Source organism: Lygodium microphyllum, chromosome 15 (genome assembly GCF_053477565.2).
Source record: "Lygodium microphyllum isolate KBCC chromosome 15, Lygodium_microphyllum_v1.1.10, whole genome shotgun sequence".
In the NCBI taxonomy this organism is placed as follows: Eukaryota; Viridiplantae; Streptophyta; class Polypodiopsida; order Schizaeales; family Lygodiaceae; genus Lygodium; species Lygodium microphyllum.
Window position 1 is genome coordinate 40,640,816 of NC_141149.1, and position 27,103 is coordinate 40,667,918.

The 27,103-nt window shown below is 40.9% G+C and overlaps 1 protein-coding gene across 2 annotated transcripts in view; it reads left to right on the forward strand.

The window, feature by feature from the left end:
- Nucleotides 1-27,103, forward strand: part of LOC148024453 (vacuolar protein sorting-associated protein, putative (DUF1162)) — a 233,987-nt gene that overhangs the window by 89,691 nt on the left and 117,193 nt on the right. For both annotated transcript variants that reach the window (XM_087694080.1, XM_087694079.1), the window contains exon 23: nt 59-369. In XM_087694080.1, the coding sequence (XP_087550206.1) occupies nt 59-369 (311 nt within the window). The remainder of the gene's footprint in view (nt 1-58; nt 370-27,103) is intronic.

Genomic DNA, 27,103 nt, shown 5'->3' on the forward strand with positions numbered 1-27,103 from the left:
GAAGCAGATATAGATCATGTGACTTGCTTTCCCTGACTGATCTGTTTTCTGAAAACAGCTAGGGGGAAGTCTGGCTGATCTTAATATATATCTTTCCTCCAGAAAATGGGGGCTTTTGAGGTCGATATTTTCAGGTGATGCAGAGGAGAATGCACATGTTGACAAATTTGAACATTCAAATTCTAATGCAGCCAACCAAGTACTAAATATGCAATATTCCTCAGCCCACCAAATCTCTGGGGTAGAAGTTTTTCATCTAACATTAATCTCAAAGGCATTGTCTTTTAGTTGGGATGATGAGGCAGAGCCTGACATAGTAGCAGCTGATGGTTTCCCTTTGCTTGCAAGAGGGGGGGCTGCATTGTTAATGTAAGTTTCAATTCTTTTCATGGCAATTTAAGTGCAAGAGCTGAATATGATTGTTTTTTGGTTGGGATGATGGGTTAGACATATTAGCAGCTGCTTTGCTTGCTACAGGAGGTACAACATTGTTAAAGTTAAAAGGTGAGAAGGATCGAAGCTTGCTTGGAAGAGCTATGGCGGGAGAGCAAGAGCAAGAAAGAGAGAGAGACCAAATGGGAACTCCAATAGTTATAATGTGTGACCGGGCCTTTCTTTATTCAAACTGTCACTAAAAGAATAAAGAATAAAGTGACGGTGATGGGTGCTCGCAACCTGCAGTGTGCAATGGTGGGTACTGTCAGTGTAGTAATATACGAATGGCTAGGCAGAGACGCCTTTACCCTTAACAACCTCCCACTTAAAGGCAAATCTGCGCCAGTGAGGAGTGAAAAGAAAAAAGAAAAGACAGTACAATGTACACATGTACAACAGGATGAGGAAAAACGTCATCTCATCCAATGCCCATCAATCTCTTGAGGAAGGCAAAGCGCTTAGTAGTGAGGCATTTCGTGAGTAGATCTGTAGGATTTTTGCCAGTGGAGATCTTGACAAGGTCAACAGACTTGTTCTTTACAACCCCACGTATGAAGTGATACCTCACCTCAATGTGTTTCATCTTCACATGGAAGACCGGATTCTTGGCTAGCTGAATAGCACTCATAGAATCCGAATGCAGCGTAGGTATAGAATCAATCCCAAGGTCATGAACCAAATGGCCCAATCATATGGCCTCCTTGCAAGCCTCAGTGGCTGCAACATACTCAGCCTCAGTGGTAGAGAGAGCCGTACACTTTTGAACCTTGGATATCCAAGAGACAACACCTTCAGCATAGGTGAATACATAGCCAGAAGTGGACTTTCTACTATCTGTATGTTTTGCATAATCGGAGTCTGTGTACCCCACAACTCTTGTATCCTAGCTGCCATAGCAAATACACATATTTGCTATGTCTTTTAGGTATCTCATGATACCCTTCACGGCATCCCAATGTTTCTTACTAGCAGGTGTAGCTATATAGTGTGCTACAACACCAATTGCAAAGGCAATATCTGGACGAGTGGTTATCATGGCATACATTAAATTGCCCACGGCTGATGCATAAGGGATCTTGGCCATCTCGGTCCTCTGTTCATCTGTTTGCGGACAATCGGCTTGTGAGACCTTTACATATGAAGGTAATGGGCAGTCAATAGGCTTCATGTCCTGCATGCGGAAACGCTCAAGGACTTTATGGATGTACTCCCTCTGTGAGAGGTAGAGTAGTCCTTGATGTCTGTTGCGCTTAATGCACATATCAAGAATGCGAGAGGCTTGTCCCAAATCCTTTCTCAAAACTCTTATTTAGCTGAGATTTAAGAGCATCCAGCTCATCATGAGCTCTCCCTGCTATTAGCATATCATCCACATAAAGTACCAAAATAAGCAATGAGCCATCACGAGCTGTCTTCGTGTAAAGACACGGATCCATAGCACTCTTGTTGTAGCCTTGTGGCTGCATAAAGGCATCAAACTTATGATACCACTCCCTAGGTACTTGCTTCAAGCCATAAAGACTTTTCTTTAACTTGCACACTAGGTGCTCCCTGCTAGGTTCTGCAAAGCTCTTAGACTGCTCCATGTATATCTCATCATGCAAATTCCCATGCAAGAATGTAGTCTTGACATCCATCTGATACATGTCTAAGTCAAGCTGCGCGACTAAGGCCAAAAGCAAGCGTAGGGTGGTTATCTTGACCACAGGGGAAAAAACTTCATCAATGTTAACTCTATGCTCCTGTTTAAAACTCTTAGCAACAAGTCTTGCCTTATAAGTCGGCTTGGAGTGTCCAAGGATACTTTTCAGCTTGTACATCCATTTGCATGGCAAAGGCTTCTTGCCGTTCGGCAATGGAACCAAATCCCAAGTGATATTCTTATGCAGGGAGTCCATCTCAGATTGCATAGTCCTCTCCTAGGCATGACTCTCACCCTTGCGCATAGCCTCATCATAGGTGAGAGGCTCTCTTGCATCTATAACCAAGACATAATGCATCGAGGGCTCAAATCGATCAGGTAGACGTCTAGCTCTAGTAAACCGTTGTCGTGATGCTATGCAGACACAGTGTGAAAAAGCATGGAATGCATCATCATCCGACCTTCTTATTGATCAAGAGAGTCAATGTGATCTGAGTCATTAGTATTAGTGTAAGTTGCATGGATTATAAAAAAATACTAGATTTTTGGATAATTTTAGTCTATTTTTGATATTATTTATTGTAAAAAAAGCGAAAAAATTAAAAAAGCTTCTAGATTAGGATAGCATGCAAAAAGCTAGTTGCTTTTTCAGCCAATTATGGGATTGTCATAAGAAGGACAGATTGACCAAATCGCGTGCATCGCGATTGCTGTAAAGCTGAAGACTGCACTTTGAACTGAAAGGAGTGATCTGGGAAATCCGTGGTTAGGTATCCTGGAGCTTTACCTCTCTTTCGGAGCCAATGGAGCCATCAGATTTGGGTTCCGAGCAGCAGAGAAGAAGCTGTAATTTTGATGCACGTTTTGTTCTACGAAGAAGCTTCAGGAGATCTAATGCCTGGAGATTGCTTCTGAGTAGTGCAAAGATTTCAGGTTTTTTCAATACATATTGATTCAGTTCATTGTGCTTTGTCTTTGTCGTGTTTACCTCTTGTCTATTCTTTTTTTTCTCTTCCATCTCCTATCTCTACTTCCTTTTACCGCTGATGCTCGGTGGATTCGACCTTTCGACAAAAACCCCTTTGATATTTTTGATGAACCCGATCTGAAAGGTCATCAGAAGAAGGAAAGGCAAGATGGAAGAATCTTTGAACACAATCTCCAATGATGTTTTGCAACATTTAGTGCAAAATATGAATATGCTTATGCAGGTACAACAACAACAGGTGATGCAAGCTTTTGCTCAAACAGAAAGTGTTGTGATGAATGCTTTGCAAGCGGTTAAGCGCGAGGTAAAGTTATTCAATGGTAGGAATGTATTTGCATATGTACATACCTATGCTCAGAAGATGGAATTCTTTGGGATGGCTCAATCTGCATGGAGCCGGTATTTTGTATGTATTACTATACATGAACTGAACAACGGATTACTGAATTATACTTGTAGGATGTTGATTGGGTAGCTTTCAAGAAGACACTCAGGAAAGAATTTAACATTGAATATACTAGTTTGATTACGCACAAGACTTTTTAGGAGTGGGTTTTACAACCCAATAAGGGTCTTGTGGCTACAGAATTGTTAAGAGAATTTGAAAGTCGATTTGAGCAGTCGGATCTTGTAGAACAAAAGCTCTTGCAAGTCAGAAAATTGAATTGTTTCTACAGGCAACTGGTCTTGAGCTTTAAGAGAAGCTTGATGATTTGCTAGAGGATCAGACTACAGAGACAGGTCTTAAAATAGAGTGGAGACATGTTAAGGAAGCTGTACTGCACTTGTGAAAAAGCATACAAGAAGAGAAAGATTGCATGTCTTTAGCTTGCCCACTATTACGGGCAAGACAGTTGATGTATCCAGCAAGCCACCTACTTCTGTGGCAAACCCTATGGGTGTACTTGCTATTGTTCCCTCTGTAAGGGAAGATGTCTTAGATGAATTGGTCAAAGGCTTGCGGAATCTTTAATTGAAGGTTGCGAAATTGGATTAAAAAGGACAAGAGGAAAGGGGACGGGCAGTAGTCCCTAAGCCAGGAAAAAGATGTATGTGGTGTGATAGTTTGCAACATGAGAAAAAGGATTGTGCTGCCTATTAGGAGGCCTTGGCACAACAGCTCATCTTTTGGAAAGATGGCAAGATCCATGCACAAGAAATTGGATTACCTCTTGCTTTGAATTTCGGAAAGGGAGGTTTGCAGAAGTTGTTGGAAGACTTGGCAGTTTGAAATGCTTATGCGGCGGTACATGCTTCTACTTTTGGTCTATAGTTGGATATAATGCGTGACCAAGTGATGGTTTGGTCAAAAGGCTGAAATATAGACACATGCTTTATATGCAGCTGAAAAGAGAAAGGTCATTGATAGTGAAATGTCTCATGCAGGGTAAGACATTCGTGGTATAACTGGTTGGGAATCACCGGTAGATGCATATTCAGAGTATGCATATTTAGCAAAGGTATAAAACGCGGGTGCACTTGTGGAAGAAAAACGAAAAAGAGATGAAGATAATGCAAGGACATCTAAAAGAATGACAAGAAGAGGTATGGATCAGCCTAAAGCTACAAATCAGCCACCTCCCGAGCATGTTATGGAAGAGGTCAGTTAGGAGCAAAAACAAGATAATAAACAAGAGGGCAAAAAGAAGGGCAAGCAGCCGGGATATAAGTTGCAGTCTGACATTGAGACAGCCACAGATTTTAAGAAGGTTCTTGAAGAACGGATCCTAAACAGTTGGGTGGAATTCACCTTGGAAGAGGTGCTTGGCATTGCCAAGCGAGAATTTCATGATGCGATCATTGACATAAATAAGAGGAAGCGTCAGTTTCTTGGTGATACCATTAGTGCATCGCTGCAATTTGAAACTGGTTTGTTGGGTATTCGGGCTGAATATGAGCATGAAGTAAGTATAGGATTGTCTATGCAGGATGCTACTAATCAGTGGACATGTGGAAAAGAGAAGAAAGTGGCTGAAAATGCATTGTCTTGTAGCAATATGCATGGTGGAGTAAGGCAGATGCAATAATATGGGGAAAAGGCTCTAGGATTTATTTCTCGAAGTTACTACACAAGAAATCATTAGGCTAGGGCTACCATTGAAACGGTAGTGAAATTAGGGGAACGTGAAACTCCTTGTGTTGCTTTACTTGACCATGGGTCTGAGATAAATGTCATTGAGCGTGGATTGTATGAAAATGGTGCATGGCCTGTAGATACTGATCATGGTTGGCGTATGAGGACTGCAAATAATTCTTCGGGAGAGCTTTATGCTGCATGCCCTAATGTAAAAGTGACGATTGGTGATGTACAAGAAGAGCAATACTTCTTTGTGTAGGATAATTCCTCATATGTAGCAATTTTGGTACAGCCCTATATTATAGGAGTACGTATGGAAACAAAGGTGCTTGATGATGGTTCTGCTTATACAAGAGTCAGAAGCAAGGATGGGAAGAAAACAATCCAATTTCTTACTGTGTGTGTTAATCATCTTGGAAATCGGGATACGCTTCGAGAGTCTTCTTTGGCTCTAAATGCAAGGGAATTCAAAGGCGTGGATTTTCATTAAGCATAGTTGTAATGCGGAGGTACAGTAGTACTGTTCAAAGGATGTACTCGCCTCTTGATGGAATGAAGCATGTATTTACTATTGGTTATTCTCAGTTCATAACAAACAGTTCATGTTAGTTTAAGACTATGGAAGCTATGTGCAAGATTGAATGCATATCTATGAAATGGGCTACTAAGGAACTGAAAGCATTGGGACTATTAGCTGAAAATGAAGGCATTTCAGGCATCTTTTATGGGCTGAATATTAATGATACTATGGCTGAAATTTCAGCAACTATACATTCAGAAAATGAGGCTGAAAATAGAGTGTTGTCAGTATGTTCTTTGGATATGTATGATGTTATAGTATTGTTTGCTCAACAGGAAGGATTACAATGGGCTGAAGTACTTGTGGCGACAAAGTATAAGACAATTGACAAAAAGGTGAAACCAATTGCTTTGTCACTTCCACCAGAGAGTGTGGATTTGTATTAAAAAGTGTCAAGGCAGCCAAGCTTACGGAATCCTAAAGATATAGGTCATTAGTTTACATGTGAAACATTACAGGAATTGAAAGTTGGTGCAGAAGGGTTTCTTTTGCGTGCTGAGAGAGATTGTTTTATGCGGATGTTGGCTAGGCATGGAAAGGCATTTGCATTTCAGCCAAGTGAAATAGGTTGTGTGGATCCAAATGTTGTCTCTCCTATGGTCATATTTACTGTGCCACATATACTATGGAACTTGAGGCCTATTCCAGTGCCTAAAGCTTACTTGCCAAAGCTGATGGATTTGCTAAATGAAAAGATTCGCATGAAGATCTTGGAGCTTTCTTTAGCCCTGTCCTCAAATTGTTGGTTTACTGTGCCCAAAAAGAATGGGGCTTTGAGATTTATTCAAGACATGCAACCGGTCAATAAAGTGACCATAAGAAATGTGGGTGCAGGTCTTGTGGTTGATGAATTTGCAGAGGCTTTTGCAGGCAGAGTGATCTATTCTTTGGGTGATCTTTACTAGGGATATGATTAGTGTCAGCTTGCAATTGAAAGTAGGGATATCACGACCATGAAGACTCCTTTGGGGTTAGTACGGATGTGTACTCTCCCACAGGGTGCAACAAACTCAGTGGCACACATGACAAATGCTATGAATAGGGTACTTAGGGATTTTATACCACAATCGACAATGCTCTTCTTGGATGATTTTCCAATCAAAGGGTGTGCAGTGGATGAAAAGAATGAAGAGATGGATGCTCATGGATGCAGACAGTTTGTTGTAGATCATATTGCGGATTGTGAGAGGATTTTGACACGTCTAGAAGAGGTGCATTTAACTCTTTCTGGACAAAAGTCAGTCTTTGGAGTTGAAGAGGTTTTGATTGTTGGTCATATGTGTGGGCCCTATGGGCGAAGACCATCACTAACAAAAATAGATGGGATTGATAGAATACAAGATGTATGCACGAATGTATCAGAGGTGCATAGATTCTTGGGAGCATGTGTGTTCTATTTGATATGGATTCCTCACTTTGCACATATAGCCGATGCTCTATATCAACTTCTAAGGAAAGGTCAGAGATTTCATTGGGAAAGGAAGCATCAGAAAGCAATGAAGAAATTGAAGCAACTCTTAAAATCTTCTCCTACATTGAGAAAGACTGACTATTCACATGAAAAGCCTATCATTATTAGTGTTGATACAACCCCAATCGGGATTGGATAGGCAATTGGGCAAGATTATGAGGAAGGGCAAAGATATGCAATACGCTTTGGTGCTAAATTATTGACTAAACAACAGAGAAGATATCCACAGGTAAAAAGAGAATTATGGAAACTTGTGACAGCCTTTAATTGTGATAAGGAGTATTTTATGGGTGCTTAAGTAGTCATTGAGATTGATTGTTTGCCGGTATTGGGTATGATTACTAGTTGTGCTACCTCGGACATTGCTATGCTCCGGTGGATTGCATACATCAAATCTTTGAACCCTGAATTTCATCATATTGGAGGAAGAGATAACTCAGTGGCAGACATGTTATCTCGAGTACGCTATGAGAATGAAGATGGGATGATGGATGAGGTGGAAGAAGATGACTTTCTCGCTGTTGAAAATGATGTTGCAAGAGTGAATTTAGCAATGCAAGGCGTTGCTACAACATTAACAGAAGTCTGGACAACAAAGAGAAGACACTTTAAATGTTTTGCATCTTGTGTAGAAGTGTTTCTGGAAGACAAATATGCAGGAGAGTGGCTGAGAATTGGTCAATACCTCAGTACATTAACAAAGAGAGATGAATGGTCAGATAAGGAGTTTAAGAAGATTAAGAGGAAAGCCTATGGGTTTTTCTTAAAAGATGGATACTTATGGAAACATGCTAAAAAGAAACAGGGTATGCCATTGCGAGTTTTGGGTGATAGAGTTTCACAAGTAAATGCTATGCAAGAATTTCATGAAAGCTTATGGGTTGGTTATAGAGGTGTTTGGGGTACTTTTGCAAAGATCAAAGAAAGATATTGGTGGCAGGGTATGTATAAGGATGTTGCTCACATTGTGGAAACATGTGCGACATGTCAAATGTATTCATCTGTGAAACATCGGGATGGATTGCAATCCACATCCATTGTCTCTTCATTTTAAGTGGGTGGTGGATTTGGTCACAATGCTTACAGATCTTTGGCAAATGAGATATCTTGTGCTTGCCCGTGAAGACTTGACTAATCAAGTGGAAGGGAGTGCTCTACGTACTAAGACAACAAATGCCACGTGTACTTTTCTCTTAGAAGAGATCTTTTGTCGGTATGGCTGTGTGGAAAAAATTACTGCAGATAGGGGTGAGCTAGATGCAGATGAAGCTCATGATTTCTTTGCATGGTTGGGGATAAAGCTTGCTTTAACTTCAGTTTGTAACCCTGAAGGAAATGGAAAAAGTGAAAGAGGTCATCCACCTATTGTAAAGGCATTGGCAAAAGCATGTGGAGAGAAGGTAAAAGAGTGGCCACGATTGCTGCCTTATGCTTTGTGGGCTAACAGAACAACTCATAGTGCCGTTATAGGATATATGCTTGTAGAATTGATGTATGGTTAAAAACCTATCATGCCAATAGAAGAAATGACAGTCACATGGAGTGTGCTACCTTGGGAGGAGGAGTTGAATCGAGAGGAGTTATTGGCCTTGCGCATTAGACAATTGGAAAGAAGGTCAGAAGACATAGAGGTAGCAATTGCAAAGTTAAGGGCAACACGGATACAGAACAAGAAACGGTTGACAAAAGACACAGACTGAGACCAAGAACCATACAAGATGGGGATTGGGTATTGGTTTATGATAGCAGTTTAGACAACCAACATAGTGCCATGTGTAAAGTTTCCAAAAGATGGTTTGGATCCTATGTGGTAAGACAGGTGTTTGATAATGCTATTTATGCATTAAATGAGCTAGATGAAACAGCCATAAAACTTCCTGTAGGAGGGAAAAGAATCAAATTATTCAAGAGGTGGGAATCTACTGCGTATGAGTTGCAAGAATTAGAAGAAAATGGTGGCCATGATACAGGGAATAGCCAGGAAGATATGGAAGATGAAGAAGCAAAGGATATGGTTACATAGGATGAGGAGGACTCAGAATCCGGTGACAACTAGGATTTTGGCACATACCAGAGGATGTGCAAGTTTAGAGGGGGTGGATGTCGTGATGCTATGCAGACATAATGTGAAAAAGTATGGAATGCATCATCATCCGACTTTCTTATTGATCAAGAGAGTCAATGTGATCTGAGTCATTAGTATTAGTGTGAGTTGCATGGATTATCCAAAAATACTAGATTTTTAGATAATTTGGCTTATTTTTGATATTATTTATTATAAAAAAACCGAAAAAGTTAAAAAAGCTTCTAGATTAGGATGGTATGTAAAAAGCTAGTTGCTTTTTCAGCCAATTATGGGATTTTCATAATAAGGACAGATTGACGAAATCGCGCGTGTTGCGATCGCTATAAATATACTGAAAACTGCACTTTGAATTGAAAGGAGTGATTTGGGAGATCCGTAATCAGGTGTCCTGCGGTTTTATCCCCCTTTCGGAGCTAACAGAGCCATCAGATTTGGGTTCCGAACAGCAGAGGAGCAGCTGTAATTTTGATGCACGTTTTGTTCTACGAAGAAGCTTCAGGAGATCTTATGCCTGGAGATTGCTTTTTGAGTAGTGCAAAGATTCTAGGTTCTTTCAATACATATTGATTCAGTTCATTATGCTTTGTCTTTGTCGTGTTTACCTATTGATTCAGTTCATTATGCTTTGTCTTTGTCGTGTTTACCTCTTGTCTATTCTCTTTGTTCTTTTCTATCTCCTATCTCTACTTCCTTCTACCTCTGATCCCCGGTGGATTCAACCTTTCGACAAAAACCCCTCCGACACTGTCTCATTGTAGGCTCTGCTTGCATGCTTAGCGTCTTGTCCAATACCCTGACCATGTGTATCAACTGCTATTGCAGCTTGTCCAACTAGTTGTGCAGGAGCATGTGGCTCCTCCTGGAATATAACCCTGCGTATCTCTATCACATTCTCAGGCTACCTATGCATCTTGTCTTCATGGAAGACTATATCATTGCTGTGGATGGCTTTCTGCGCGCTTGCAGATCCCAGAGGTAGTAATCCATCTCGTTTGCATCTCCATAGCCAAGGAAAATGCATTTAACACTCTTAGAATCCAACTTAGTCCGCTTGTCGTTGGGCACATGGCAGAATGCCTCACATCCAAAGACACGTAGATGCACATAATATGGAGGTTTTCCAATCCATACCTCCTCTGCAACCTGGAAATCCAAACCATTAGAAAGTGATCTATTGATGACATGCACAGTTGTACTAATTGCCTCAGCCCAAAAACTCTGTGGTAAGCCTATATTGCTAAGCATACTGCATACATGCTCGTGGATGGTTCTATTCATTCGCTTAGCCAAACCATTTTGGGGTGGGATATAGGGGGCGGTCAACTGACGCTTAATATCCCTCTCGTCACATAGTTGCTCAAAGGCACGTGACACATTTTCTCCCCCATTGTCAGTCCTAAGGCATTTCAGCCTATGCCCAGAGCCAAGACATTTGACTTAAGCTTTATGGAATAAGCCCAGACTTTACGCGAAAAATCGCCAATAAACATTATAAAATACTTTGCACCACCCATAGTTTGACAGGGCTTGGGCCCATAGACATGCGAATGTACTAATGCCAAGGGCTCACCCATGCATGTTCGACCATACTTCTTATGCGTATTCCTAGTCTGTCTGCCATAAAGACAATGCTCACATGAATTAAAACATGAATGGTTAAGGGATGGAAAGTACTGTAAACCAAAAAGCATTTTTCATTTCCCTCAAAGACATATGGTCCAAACGGGCATGCCAAAGAGATACATGTAGGATGGAATTGACTGACAAAACATGGTCAATAGAGAACCCATCAACTATAAGAGGATAGAGGTTACTAGCGTTGGCACCTCTAGCAAGCACAAGTTTGTCATGGGTGATCTTTAAAATCCTCAAATGAAACATGAAATCCAGCATCATCAAGCTGCCCTGCAGACATAAGACTACGTATAAGCGCAGGTACATGACGTACATCGCGTAACAGAAAAGTATTGCCAGTAGAGAACTATAGTTGTACATTCCCAAGGCCAACAATAGCAAATGACCTGTTATCACCCAAGCGAATTGAACCAGAGACAGTGCGGTAGGAGTGAAACTATTCTCGCTATGGTATAACATGAAATGAAGCACCAGAATCCAAAAGCCAGCACTGTGTATATATAGAGCGAACCTTGGTCAACGGCGTAGCATCACAAGAACTAGCTGCAAGTATGTACTCCCCATCGGAGTCATCAGTCTGCATGACATTTATCTCCTCGATTTTCACATTGGATTTCGCAGGCATAATGCTGTGATCAGAGGACTTTTCTTGTACTTTATCTTTCCCCTTCTCTTTGCGCTTCTCATTGCGCAACTCATGACACTCTGGGCGTATATGACCCTTCTTGCTGCAATGATGACATGTCACATTATCATTTCTTCCACGAGACTTGCTGCACGACTTACCACGCGACTTAGACCTAGACTTCTGCAAGTCTCTGCCACGTCCATACCAGTGGTCATTCTTTCCATTACCATCTTTGCCTCTAACAGTCAAAGCATGCGACACATGAGAGGCATCCAAGTTCTTACGGTTGATCTCTTCCTGCGGAAGTGCACTCTCTACATCAAGCAAGTTCAAATAGTAGCAGAAGCACATAAGGCAGTGCGGAATACATCCAATGACTCACCCAGAGTCCCAAGCAAAAATAATGGAGTAACCTCATCATTGAAGATAATACCCTGTGAAGTCAAGTTCTTGAGAATAGCATGGAACTAGCTCAAATGAGCAGACATCGTCATATTCTCCTTCATGCGCAGGTCCATAAGTTGCTTCAGCCAATACATTTGACTTGCTGGACTTTTCTTGTCATAGAGGTTCTTAATTTTATCCAAAAGTTGCCAAGCACTTTGTGCTTTCTCAACCACATTGTAATGCACCTGTTTAGTGAGAGACAAGATGAGGGTGGACTTGCATAACTCATCAAGCTCATCCCATTCGTCATCAGTCATAGTTTCAGGCTGCTCGCCATGCATCCTTAGTGGCTTGATCTGAGATTTTTGCACCAATACCTGCTAAACTTGGCTCTTCCAATAGGGATAATTCGTACTATCAAGCTTAGTGATGTTGAAGATAGCACTGTCAATGGAAGATGATGCCATACTGCAATCCAAAATGGTGCAGACAGTTTAAAAGTGCTTGTTGTTTTCTGCTGTAAACAGCCAAAATACCACCAAAACCAAGGCAAAATGACCACGAACTAATAGCCAATGATGCTGCTCACCAAGTATCATCAAAAGTACATAAAATCAAGATGATTCAGCATGAAAATTCCACGTCACTCCATGCATAACTGCTTGCTGTAATAAATTACAGCCAGGTACAATGAGAGCAAATTGTAGGCAAAATGAATGCACCGAGTCAACTATTGATTGTCAAAGCATAACCAGCATCAAGCGGACATAAATCAACATGTAACAGTTATACGGATATTGAGAAAACACCCATGCATGCCAAATGAATCCGTCAGTAAGCCGGGACACCCCTTGTGTAATAGGGCAAAGTGTATACAACACTGGCAAGACCTGACACAAATAGGTGTATGCTTAGAGAGTACAAAGCTTAAATCAGCCCAAGTACATATATGCGGACCACAGTATATCAACCATGCAACATCCAAGTGAAGAAGATCCCAGTCTTAGAAGACTGAAAGCTCAATAACATAAACCGCCTGTCACTGTCAAGCATCCAAAGATGCTCCCAGTGGCACAAAAGCCATATGGATCAAGCCAAGAAGCTCAAGAAAGACATATGATAGTACCAATGACGGAAGATCCAAGACCAAGCATCAATAATACATTATGAGTATATAGGCTCTGTAGCCTCCAATCATAGCATCCATAGACATCAACTGTATCCCAAATACAACTCTGGCAAGCCAAGAAATATCCCAAGTAAGCTCCGAGAATCCAAATTCAAGCTGAGACAAAGCTCTGGTAGCAATCGGTTCCAAACAATGTAACTAGCATGTGGTAGTGTGGTAGTGGCATAGGCCAAGCATGTCAAGACCGGTCAGACATAAGCAAAGTACATGCCATAAGTACATCAAAGATAGAGCATCCAAATGCTTTCCAAAGCCGAGCTCAAGCTCAATCAATGATCCGGTATGAAAGCCAACCTCAAAGTCGTCCCCGAATGTCAATACATCATCGCATATGTCCAAGACATAGCCCGAAACCAATAGGCATAACCAAAGGCAATCAGAGGCACTTCAGCCCACTGTGTACAATAGACATTCACTGCTTGAAACTGAGTATTTGCAGGTCCAAATCATCACCAAAATGATGGCAAAGCATTAGCACAACATCCACCAAGCATAGGCATTAATGGCACATGAGCTCCAAGACTTGTACACTTCTGTTGCAGACCTGGACAAACCTACTGCTGTATATTACAGCCAATGTGTGCTCAAATCAATGTCCCAAAGCTAAAGAGAAGCATCAATACATTGCAACCAACATTGCCAAGCATTGCTCTAGTGCCCAAGAGACCAAGTATGGTCATTGCCATGGAGTAGGAGTGCTGCCCTTTGCTGCCATGAAACAACCCAAACTGATGTGGCTGATCTGATGGTGCTGCTGCTCATAAATGGCTGAATTAGGGTCAAAGAAAGCTTGAGGGGGTGCCAAAGAAGGCACACAACAAGCCTTAGCAAATCTTGTATCAAGCCAAAGGAGATATGAGAAGAGGGAGGATGAATGGTGGCTGCCCCTTCTTGTAAATACCTTGCATTACCTGTAAACCAATGAAAACCTTGAAGCAAAAGAAGCAATACCTTTGATACAATGCCTTGAGGGTGTCCAAAGGGATCGGGAAGGTGCTTGAGAAGGTGAGGAGTGACGGGAGCTCAAGGGAGTTGGCTATGGCTACTAGGAAGGAGACCCAATGAGTGTAGGTATTCAATAGGAAGATGAAGATGCCACGAACCAAGCTTGAGTAGTCATGAATCTATGCTTTGATACCAGTTGAAAGGTGAGAAGGATTGAAGCTTGCTTGGAAGAGCTATGGCGGAAGAGCAAGAGCAAGAAAGAGAGAGAGAGACCAAATGGGAACTCCAACAGTCACAATGTGTGACCGGGCCTTCTTTTATTTAAACTGTTATTAAAAGAATAAATAATAAAGTAACAGTGACGGGCGTTTGTCACTTGTAGTGTGTAGTGGCGGGTATTGTCAGTGTAGTAATACACGGGCGGCTAGGCAGAAGCACCTTTAACCCCAACAAAAGTAAGTTTGAAAAATGTGTCCAAGAGATGAACCTAAATAATCGATGTAAGTATTGCGCACTATCTTTATTCTAATCCATTGCATGGGTTCCTAAACAATAGATATAGGAACTGTGCACTATCTTTATTCTAATCCACTACATGGGTTCACGATAACCTTGGACTAGTCATCAATGGCGACCTCTAATGCACTATTCTAGAAAATTTTCAATTTTGTTGGGAGACAAATCAAGCGAATTAAATGTGCAAATTTTGTAAAAGGATACATGTTGTTTTTCTCTTGAGTTGTGATAAAGTGGTCTTGTAGATAACTATTTTGCCGAAAGAGCAAGGTGACCTGGGTTTTGGATGCTGTGTTACAAATGGAGGTCCTTCCACTAGGAAGGCTCGCGGTAAGAAAGAGAAAGCTATATTACTTTCCATCAAGAGGCCTAGTGGAACTATCACACCAAGGAAGATAGGCAGGACAATCTTAGGAAATATTTCATTGTGGAAATGAAAAGTGGAAAGAACGCATGGAAATTGGGCTATAGAATCACCACCCAAACTTGGCATGACAGTATTAATAATTAATTTAGTAATCCATTAGGAAGTTTGATGCATGCCTACTACATCATCAACCTACTTGGCTTTGGCAAGTTAACAAACACTAAATGGCATAGCTAGCTATTTAATTTGCCTTAGCCCTTGTTTGCACGTATTCATGTAGCTATGCCCCCCTAAACCATGTACATGTATATTCTATAATGCATGTGTGATCAGAGCTCCTAATAATCTTTCCCATCATTGTCACATTAATTTATTGTTGCATTAAGTTTATGTGACTTCAACCAAGCTATTCTGCTGATCCTTAGAGTTGGAGCTGAGTAACACAAAATTGGTATAGGTTGTTGTGCTTGACAGCATCCACACTACTAGGATGCCTCCAAGCTTGCTAAGATGCACAATGATTGGTACGATGGTTGTGCATCACTCACTTCTATATTTCCAGGGAGGTATCATGATTGACACCTAAATTAATTACATAGAAGAAAAATATCATCCCCTTGTGGACACGTACTCATATAAATCAGCACAACAACCTTTTATCTTCAAGGGTAAAAAATGCATGCAATTAAAAGATGCAAACATTAAAGTCACAAAGACCATTATGTTGTGGAGATATTTATCCTACTATGATATCATCCAAACTGCTTTGGTGATTTGACACGTTGGTTAGATATGTGTGACAACATGCACACATTGAGCTAAAAATGCATTATAAACTGATAGACTCTTTAATACAGCCCAAAACGTGCTTATTACCAAACTTTTCTAGAGAGTCATTTGTATCCCATAAGCTAAACCCTAATTTGGGAGGATCCACATTTATAAACATGAGGCTGCCCTTCCACTCAGCCTATCTCATTTATTGCAAGTCCTCCTTCAGGTTCTTTCTTCTATATTGTCTAGCAACCCTTTTTGGTGGATACCTCAGTTCGTGGTGGCACCAGCCTTGCTACAACTCCTAGTGATCAGTCTACATCACCCAGACTCTTGCGTTCACAGCTGGTGGCAATTTCCATCTTGTCTACACTGACTTTCAACCATCACCGTTAGCATCAAAGTCTCCACACCTTTGCATTAACTGCTGCCAGCACCTTCCCTGCCTGCATTTGTTCTATTCAGCAGTCGCCATGCATTGAGCTGCTGCATTTTGCTGTTTCAGCTGTCACCATCATCCTCTTGATCTTTCTCAAACTACTGCCCATTGTGCCCAAGCTGTCACTGCCATGTTCAGCCTGATCCAGACACAGATCCACATTTGCAGCCGTTGTTCGCATTGAGAGGTTACATGCTTGTATTTCGATCTGTACAGATTTCTCTGCCCCCGTCCTTTCAAAGACATGGGAGTTTCTGGTTTTCTATTCACTCTGCATAGTGTATTTACTGCATTGAGTATTGTATCTATTCATTACTCATCCATTTTTAATGTCCATTCTTCCTAAGTTACTCTTCACCTCTAAGTTCTATTGTCACGATGTGCTTTGTTGTACATTTGTGTTTATGTTTTATGTTTGAGTATTTCTTTACATGGTATCAGAGCTAGGTACTCTCTAAAGAAATTGGATACTATGATGAATATGACAAGGTCTATGGTAGTTGCAACACAGCTTCTTGAGTACCTATACGGGCTGAGGTTGCTAATACTTCAGTGTATATCTTCAATTCATGCCCAACAACAACAATCTCTAAAAAGACCCCCTATGAGTATTTTTTGGCTTTGAGTGTATCATCTCCCACCTTAGACTTTTTGGGAGCCAAGTATACATACACACACCCCTTAATGATAAGATAGAAAAGCTTGTGCCCCAAGCAAAGCTCTTGATTTTTGTAGGCTACTCCTCTAAGACTAAACCATACCATTTCTTTGATCCCAAATCAAACTAATTCATTACACCAAGAGATGTTGCTTTGATGAGATGGATATCATGCAACCTTCAAGCCAATTCTTCAGCCAACATTACCTACAATAGTGCCACCTAAGCTCGATCTACTACTTGCTCCTAACTCACCTCCAAAGACTTCAGCTTCCGAGGCCTCTCGCAGCGGCCCATTGCCTCACTAGTACGAGTAGAGCATGTAGAATTCAAGGATTCTTTCACCAAATTCCATCCCAAAAGGACCTAGAAGATCTACTATGCTTGCATCCATAGCTTCATTCGCAACTATCGTTACGGCAGACTATGCACCGCATTCTGAGCCAAACAATTGGCAAGAGCTTCTACAACATCGCCAATGGTAAGAAACTTGAAAGCATTGACGAAACCTAGATTTTCGTGGATCATCAAGGTCACAAGAAGATTATTCGGACAAAGTAAATTTTTCGTACAAAAATGAAAGTTGATGGAACTTTGGACAAGAACAAGGCTCATCTTGTGGTACAAGGGTTTTGACAAAAGCAAGGCATTGACTATGAAGAGACCTTAGTGATGACTATATGATTGACATCTTTTCGTTTATTGGTTGCACTAGCCGCTTGCCATGGCTAGCCGATCTATCAAATGGATGTCAAAAATGCCTTTTTGAATGGTTATTTAGAGAAGGAAGTCTTTTTGGACCAACCTCCCAAGTTTTCTTTTCCAGACTAAAAAGACAAGGTCTTCCTCTTATGACCTAAACCATATTAATCCAAAAATGAAGGAAAGTCTAACTTTGGGAAAATGTCACATGATGCTATGGGACCTCAATCTTGGCCTTCTTTTTCTTCTTCCATACTCCTCATCATTGTGTTGCCTTGTCATACGTAAGCAACAACCACTTCTTAGCCCATCACAATTGAGAGAGTTACTTTTTTGGCATTTTGCTTAGTTATTGGACTGTGCCACAATAGTATCTATTATTGTCTCGAGAGTTCATTATATGACTCTCATCTCATTTATGAGTTATGCATGATGTGTGATGGCTCATTTTGATTTTTGAAAGTTTCTTAATTTGTTTTGGAATAAGAATCATGATATTGCAACTTGACCCATTGACATGGGTTTGTAACATGAATTCATGTATGAATCATGATGTCTCAAGTAAAGCATGTCTAAAGACTTAACTTTGATATAAGTCAATGGATATGTAATGTGTTATTCTCAATGGACTCTCATGTTGGCCTTTTCTTTTTTAACAGAAAGTTCAATAGAGGTTTTAAATCTTTCCCTTGTTTAGACATATAAAAATTGCCTTGTAAAAAGACCCATGTTTCTTATTTTACCCCCCTCTTGAAGAAACTTATAGAAGATGTTTCTAATGTTTCATTTCTGAATGTTTCTCACAACTATGACCCGAACTTATGCGTCAAAACCACTTCTGAGAAGTCTGCATTGTCTTGCTCTATGTTGATGATCTTTTGATCACATGCTTAAATTTTGTAACCCTTGCAGATATAAAGGCCCAGCTTTGTCTTATTTTTGATATGACTGGAATTGTCCTATTTGTTGGGCATGGAGGTAGTTTGTGATGGGGATGAGATCTTTGTATCTCAGCAAAAGTATGTTGTTAGATTTAGTTATCCTTGTGTGAACACACATTATTGTGTGTAAAAGTGTGTGTCTAGATGTGAACACCTTTGACACCTCTTAGCATTAAATAAGGGTCAAAGGTGTAGGTGAATACCTCAGCCTATATATTCAGGCCCTGTCACTCGTACTTTCATCTCACTTATTATTATCAATGCATCTTTCAGTTTATTTGCACTTGCCAGAGTTCTCTCTCTCTCTCTCTCTCTCTCACACACACACACACACACACACACACCTCCATGAAGTTCCATCCTCCATAGCCTGCAGGTCACATACGCAAGCTCCATACCTGGCAATGGTATCAGAGCAGTCCATCTGATCTGTCCCGGTGAAGCAGCAACCTGTGTGCCACTCCATGACCTACTGTTCATAATACAACAGCAGCAGCAGTGAATCTTGAAGAAGAAGAAGAAGCAGCTGCTCAGCTGCCCTTTCTGGTCGTCGCCCTGCCTGCGTGCCAGCTCAGTCTGAATGCAGCCCAACTGTCACTTCCGGCTCTATTCTGGTGCCATATGACACACTGATCTGTCGCCCGACTAAGCCATGTCAGTTTTGTCACCTGCGATGATGCACTACTGAGCTGGAAACAATACATCTTCCCTGGTCTGCCTGCGTGCCCTGCACCTTAATTCTAGTGCGCCAGTCTGCCCTGACATGTACCAACAAGCCGCTCGTAAGCTGTTCGAATGCCACATCACATCAACCTGCCAGGATTTTGGCATAAAATGACCCGCATCCAGTGATGGCGATGCCGTCGCAAAAGCGATCAACACTGATCATGATGTCCTCGACGTCAACATCGAGGGGGAATTTTAATCCCATTAAATTTGTAAAAAATAAAAACAATTTAAAATTCAAAAATTTAGGTGATGGGGATTAGAGACTAGTTATATACATATATACCCTAAGACCTTTCTAACACTTATTAAATAATCGTGTGGGGTCCTTTGCTTGGATTTTAATCCAAAATGAGTTGTATTTCTTTTTTCTTTTTTTTTCCTTTTGATTCATAGAGGAGCTATATTTCAGGGGGGATTGTAACCACTTTCCATGTGACCTTTGGGTTGATCCGGAAAGCTATACCTATGTATTTGGCCTTTGGTCATGTGCCCACTAGCTTTGAGCCACACTAGCTTTTGATCATCCTCTGAGCCTTGCACACGCACCTTTGAACCATGTCTTACATTGGGTCCCTAAGCTTGTTGGTAGACCATGTCATGACCTACCTTGTGTTGTATCTCTCTTACTTATGCATCTCCTTTTCTAGAATTATTATACAGGATTAGTCACTCCCTCTTCGAGGTAAGACATTTCCTTTTCCTTTTTCGTATGTTTCGTGTCATGGATTCAGGCACCCAGGACTTGAATGGGGGTTGTTAGATTTATTTATCCATGTGTGTGAACACAAATTATTGTGTGTAAAAGAGTGTGTCTAGGTGTGAACTCCTTTTTCACCACTTAGCATTAAATAAGAGTCAAAGGTGAAGGTGAATGTCTCGGCCTAATATTCAGGCCTTATCACTTGTACTTTCATCTCACCTATTATTATCAATCTATATTTCAATTTGTATATACTTACCAGAGTTCTCTCTCTCTCTCTCTCTCTCTCTCTTACATAGAAGCTAGGCACTCAGACACATCGCCAAGCAAAGGCGTTTTTCAGACACCTTGTGCGGAAGAAAAAACAAGACTACTTAGCTAAAGCAGGAGAGATATATCAACTATTTTTGGGGCGGGATAGCAAGAGCGCATGGAAGATGTTCTTCAGGGTAGTGACCTTTTGGCACAGACTATGGAAACTTTCACGCCATAGATACTCTAGATTGGCATTAACCTCATCTAGACAACTAGCAACAGGATGCGAGAACTGTTGGCTTTCACAGATGGCTATTTGGATGAGCCTATATGGTTTGGTCTTCCACCTTTGGATTATAGCCTTGATTGCCCTACACTTTCTCTCAGTCGATGAGAGTTGAACAAGGTGATCAGAGCTGATATCTTGAGGATTGAGATAGCAAGGACATGGATCGATCCACCACTCCCTCTAGGATCGAGGATGGAGTTCTACAGGAATCATTTCCTTTCTCTCTCTAATGATGGTTTCAATATTTGGCTAGCATATATGGACACCCATCTCTCCCATAGCGTACGGGTTGCTATTGGACAGATTCGTACCTCCTCACGTAGGTTTCAGATGGAGATAGACAAATGAACAAATACCCTAGTAGAGGATAGGACTTGCTAGCTTTGTGGTCGAGAGCCTGAGACAGAGGAGCACTACATATGCAGATGCACAATATACTATGACATATGAGGACAGTACCACCGTGTCTTCCGTGATGGATTTGGACCCCTTTTTCGCGTCATGGAGTACGAGGACCAGAGATGCCTAGGTCTTTTCCTCTTGTAGCTCGAGAGGTGCAGAACTGCACTATTGCGAGACAGGAGGCCAGCTTACCCAGAGGGACACACATAGAGAGCAGTGACAGACTTCTTCTATAGAGTCGACCCTATTGACATTACTAGCCTAGCAAAGATAGAGCCACCCCGCCAGACACCTTACAAGCCACAGCGTGGAGTCACATTGGATAGATCCATTTGCCTTCGTCGAGCATTCCGACTCCGTCTACCAAGACCACGTCCGAGGAGGCCACACCAGAATCAGATTAGAGCCATTATCACAAGACACCGAAGACTCACCACCCGGCATACCAGCGAAGCGGCTAGGGACTGCATTATTATTGAGATCATGTGCAGATCTTGAGATCATTTACAACCCATAGTCTCCACCACACTATTGTACATAGTTCTATCAGATTTGGTTCTCCTTTCCTTTTCTTTTCTTTTCTATCGATGGAAGAACACTACACATGGTTCAACCCTAGTATAGTTCCATCGTATAGTTATTTTCATAGTCCACCCACTTATTTGTAATGCTATCTTTATCTTATTGATGAGATGACATTAGACATGGATGTACTCTGGATTTTGTCTCATAGACCACATTGGCCTTATGTAGATGCTAATATATCTTTCTTTCTTTCTTTCTTTCTTTCTCTCTCACTTTACTTTTGATGGAGAGCGAATGAAGATGGTTAGGTAGTATGTCTATTTGGGGGTCACGTTGAAGGGACCACAGTTCTCTTGGAGAGAGACATCAGAGGCTTGTTTGGCAAAAGCATATGCAGCTTTAGGTGCATTGGAGAGGCAATGTGCTCACATACAATTTCATGAGCCGCGCACCAAACTGTGGCTTTTTGACACCCTGGTTACACCCACACTCTTATATAGGGCAACTATTTGGGGTTCGAGTCTCTTTCATACGAGGAGACAGCCTTTGGGAGATGAGGATGGACCAGAGAAGGAATACTATGATAGATGGGAGTATATGGAAAAACCATTGGTCATGATGATCTCACGTATGATACGAGCGAAGAGCTCAACCCTACATGAGATTATCAAAGCTGAGTTGGGAGCATCACTCATGGTGGCTGAGGCCTTGGTCCAGGCAGTGACTTTCATACATAGACTATGGGAGCTCCACAAGATAGATACCCACGGCTAGGCTTGGCCTCTTCTAGACAACTAGCAGCAGACGGTGACAGACATTGTTGGTATGCTCAGATGAGTACATGGATGTGACATTAATGTGACATTAAAAGTGATATTTAATGTCACGTTAAGGTCACAAATATGGAATGTGACATTAAAGTGACATTTAATGTGACATTAAGGTAAATCTAGGGGAACATGCACGAGAATGATTGTCCGGGCTCTTGGGCGCCCGAACGGGGTTAAGGGGAGCCTAGAGAGTAAGAGAGTCCAAGAATAGTAGGACTCACCAATAGTGGACGGCTGGCAGAGGAAACGGGTAGAGAGGTGCCAACACTTATCTAGGCATGGTTGGGAGGAGAAGAATCACTCGTGCTCAAGGTTTTCATCGTTTTCTCTCTGTCTTTCCCGAAGCCATCTTTCATTGGTATCAGAGCCGCGAGGATTCCTGGAGGTCTTCAACGAAAGGGCAGTGACGGATTCTCAAGTGCCCGCAATCTGTTCAGTCGACAGACGACGGACCATAAAGTCGTTGGTCAGAAGTGACGTGACACGTCACGAAAGTAAGTCGCTGGTCAGACGTGACGTCGACAACAGTCGACGGACCCGTAAGTCATTGGTCAGAAGTGACGTGACACGTCCCGGAAAACCAGTGACGGATTCTCAAGTGCCCGCAATCTGTTCAGTCGACAGTCGACGGACCCGTAAGTCATTGGTCAGAAGTGACGTGATACGTCACGGAAAACTTAACGTGACGTGTAAAATTGGTCACGTAACGTATCAAAGGGCAGCCACTTTTTCACGCCTGTTTGAAAAACGTGTAAGCTGATCGTGAGCCATCGAATCTTGCCCACGCCTGTCTGTGAATGCTCCTCCATGAACACACCAACAAGACACGCATTCTTCTTCTTTTTACGGGCTGAAGTTGAAGTTCTTTTCTGATACGTGTTTGATCAGTCGACCGTGTGTTCGGACTTCTTCTTTTTAGCCTCGACTGTATTTATATCGCAAGTACAGGTTCAGCAGGAAGCGAATTCAGGAAAGCGACATTGCTAACCAGCGTGATTATTAAAGAAGGGGGCTGAATACTAGTCGTCCTACAAAGAAGCTCCATTTTCTGCGTGACCGACTTTCTTCGGGCAATAAAATTTGTTCCTTACTCTTTGGATTTCTTTCCAAACCAGCAACCACTGCCTACCATTAAAATCAGGGAAGTACTTTACTTTGTATGCAAATTTCTTATCTTTGCTTTCCAATTCCAGTGTATTAATTGGCAGAAAAAGGGAAAGAAAGGGTAATGGAAAGCTCTAGTTCTGGGGACCAACCTATGGTAGATCCCCATAAACCAGAAATACAAGAACAATGGAAAGAATTTTTTGCTACACGAGAGCAATTTGATGATCTTCCTGCTCGTGTGCAAACTCAGGGGGTTCAAATGGAATTTTTAACTCAAACACTCACTGAAATAAAATCTCAATTAACTTTATTGTTGGAAAGATATAAAAATAAGATAGAAATCTTAGATGTCCCATCTTCATCGAAAGATTTAGATGTGACTATGCGAGATCCTAAGGAACCCCAAACTTACCATAAATTGAGGGATAATCCAGTTTTAAAGGACATGAAACCACCTCAATTTTACGGGGAGGAAAAAGATAGGAATAAAGACACAATCTTTAATTTCCTCCAAAAATGGGAAGATTTACATAAATTAAAAAATACCCCACCACATCTCCAAGCATTGGAGGCTAGTTTAACTTTGGGGCCCAAAGCATATAAGTGGTGGCGAACTTTAAAGGAGGCGAATAAAATACCTGAAACTTTGGCTCAATTTGAATCTGTCTTTTTGAAAGAATTTCTTCCTGAAAATGAAATGGAAAGAAATTGGAAAGATTGGGATTATATCAGACAAAAGTGACGACCCCTGCTGACATATCTGGAGGAATATCGTGAGATAATCCTCAAATTGGAAGGAATAGATGAATTCCAAAAAACAAGAGGATTCATTAGGGGACTAGATAAAGCGTGTAAAAAGGAAGTAAAACGGAGTTTACCTAAGACGCTGGAAGAGGCAATTAAATTTGCATTAGTTTATGAAGATAGTATGCGTCCAGGTACACTCACTAGTCTCACTGATACGGAGCCCAAGTCTAAGGAATTGGAAACCTCAAAATTTGTGGGCAAATTTAAAAGGAAAATGCCATTTTTTAAGGGTAAAAAACAACCTTTTGAAAAGAAACCATATATGAGGCCAAAGTTAAGTTCTGATGACTTTGATAAGGCCAAAAAAGAAAAGTTGCGTTTCAATTGCCTATCCCCTAACCATGCTGCTTGGAATTTCCCTCAAAAGAAAAAGGGGGAAGACAAAGGAAAGGATAAGGACAAGGGCAAGGGAAAATAAGAACAAATCCATGTAGTGCAGACCTTAGAATTAAAGGGCCATGAAAAGTACAAATCTTTAGAGGTCTTGCACATGGATGTACAACATAAGTGTTGTATGTCAACTTCTATGTGACAGCCTACTTTTGGGCCACATGATTTACTTAGAGTACATGAATTGATAGCTGGAAAAAGGGTTAGAGTCATGATTGATGACTCTGCCACACATAATTTTATAAATTATGCACTTGTAAAAAAATTGAAACTTCCCTAACAAAAGAGTGGGCATCAATATGTTGTTTGTATGATGCAAGGCCAAGACAATAAAATATGGGATACAATGGTATCCAATTTGGAAATTGAGATTTAAGAGTATAAAGACAAACTCGATTTTCAAATAATAAACATGGAAAGAGCTGATATTGCTCTAGGGAGGGAGTGGCTATGGGGATTGGAACCATCCTTAAAACGTAGTTATCACCATAATACACTGGAATTTGAAAGGGATGATAAGACTTTTGTTATTCAAGGTAAACATGAAGTATCTGATAATCCTTTGGTGTGTTCTACTGAAGTTCAGAAGCTGATAAAGAAGAAAGTTTGTGAGGTATATATGCTATGGTCTCTTCCTGTACAGAATACTTTTACTTTCTGTAATATAAAGGAACAATTTTCTTATGTTTGTGAGTTGAATGTTAATAATGAATTGAATAGTTTGTTAGATGATTTTAAAGATGTGTTTCCTTCTGATTTACCAAGTGGCCTTCCACCAGATAGGGGTGATATAAATCACCCAATTGATATAAATAAGGATACGCACCCAATTTCAAAACCACCGTATAGGTTAAGTGAAACACAGCATCAAGAAGTTGAAAGACAAATTAAGGATTACCTGGATAAAGGGTTTATTCAACCCAGTAATTCACCTTGGGCTTCACCAATTTTATTGGTAAAGAAAAAAGATGGTTCTATGCGACTTTGTGTTGACTATAGAGCACTTAATAAAATCACAGTGAAGAATAAATTTCCTATGCCCAGAATGGAAGATCTTTTTGATCAATTACAAGGGGCAAAATTCTTCACAAAGATAGATTTAAGATCAGGTTATCACCAAGTAAGAATTAAGGCACAAGATGTTTCTAAGACAGCATTTCGTACTAGATATGGGCATTATGATTTTTTGGTGATGCCTTTTGGCCTCACTAATGCACCAGCTACCTTTATGAAGCTGATGAATAGTGTTTTACGGCCCTATCTAGGACATTTTGTAGTAGTCTTCTTGGATGATATCTTGATCTTTAGTAAATCAAGAGAAGAACATTTGGAACACTTACAATTAGTATTCCAATTGTTAAGAACACATTCCCTTTATGCGAAGAAAACTAAATGTGAATTCTTTGCACAAGAGGTCAAATATTTGGGGCATATTATCTGGAAAGAGAGAATCAACATGGATCCAGAAAAAGTAAGGGCAATTATTGAATGGCCATCTCCAAGGAACCTGGAAGAGCTGCAGATCTCCCTAGGTTTATCTGGATTTTATTGTAGATTCATTCGAGATTATGCCAAAATAGCTGCTTCAATGACAGACCAACTTAAAGGGAAAGGGAAAAGTTTTAATTGGGGAACAGATCAAAATGAAAGTTTTCAAAAACTTAAGGTAGCTATTGCTATAGCTCCAGTATTATTAATAGTGGATCCCAATAAACCATTCGTGGTTGAAGCTGATGCCAGTGATAAGGCAATAGGCGCGGTCTTATTACAAGAAGGTCGACCAGTTGCTTTTGAAAGCAAGAAATTAGATCGTGCAAAACAGAACTATTCTGTTTATGAGAGAGAGCTGTATGCAATAGTACATGCAATGAAGAAATGGAGGCACTATTTGTATGGTGCCAAACTTTTGATTTTATCGGATCAAGAAAGCATTAAGTGGCTTAATGATCAACCGGATTTACACGGGCGTAAAGCCAGATGGGCCGAAGTCCTCCAAGAGTTCGACTAGGAGATAAGATATAGAAAAGGAAAATATAATATAGTAGCTGATGCACTCAGCAGAATGCCCATCATTAATGAATTGAGTTTTACTCAGTTCACTTCCAACTTGCTTGAATCTTTAAAAGGGAAATGCCAGGTTGATCCGTGATCCGGCATATTCCAACATATGGGAAGCAAGAAAAAATGGGGATCCAAATGAAGTGCTTCTACTGAGGAAGGAATATCTGAGGATGTTCAACAAGGAAATGGAGCATCAGGGGTTTCTCAAACTGGATTCAAGTGGAAGAATTTTACCATTGATAATGGTTATTTACTCTACAAGGGTAGGGTATGTGTCCCGAAAGATACAGAAATAAGGCGCCAGATACTCTTTGAGTGTCATGATACCCCTAGTGCGGGACATCTAGGAGTTATAATCTTATTAAAAGGCAGTTCTATAGGCCTGGAATGAATAAGAACGTCCTTGACTATGTGGTCAAATGTAATAAATGCCAGGTTAATAAAGTTGAAAGATTAAAAATGGGAGGACTTCTCCATCCACTAGAGATTCCTTCGGGAAAATGGGAGAGTATCTCCATGGACTTTATTGTTGCTTTACCTAGAACACA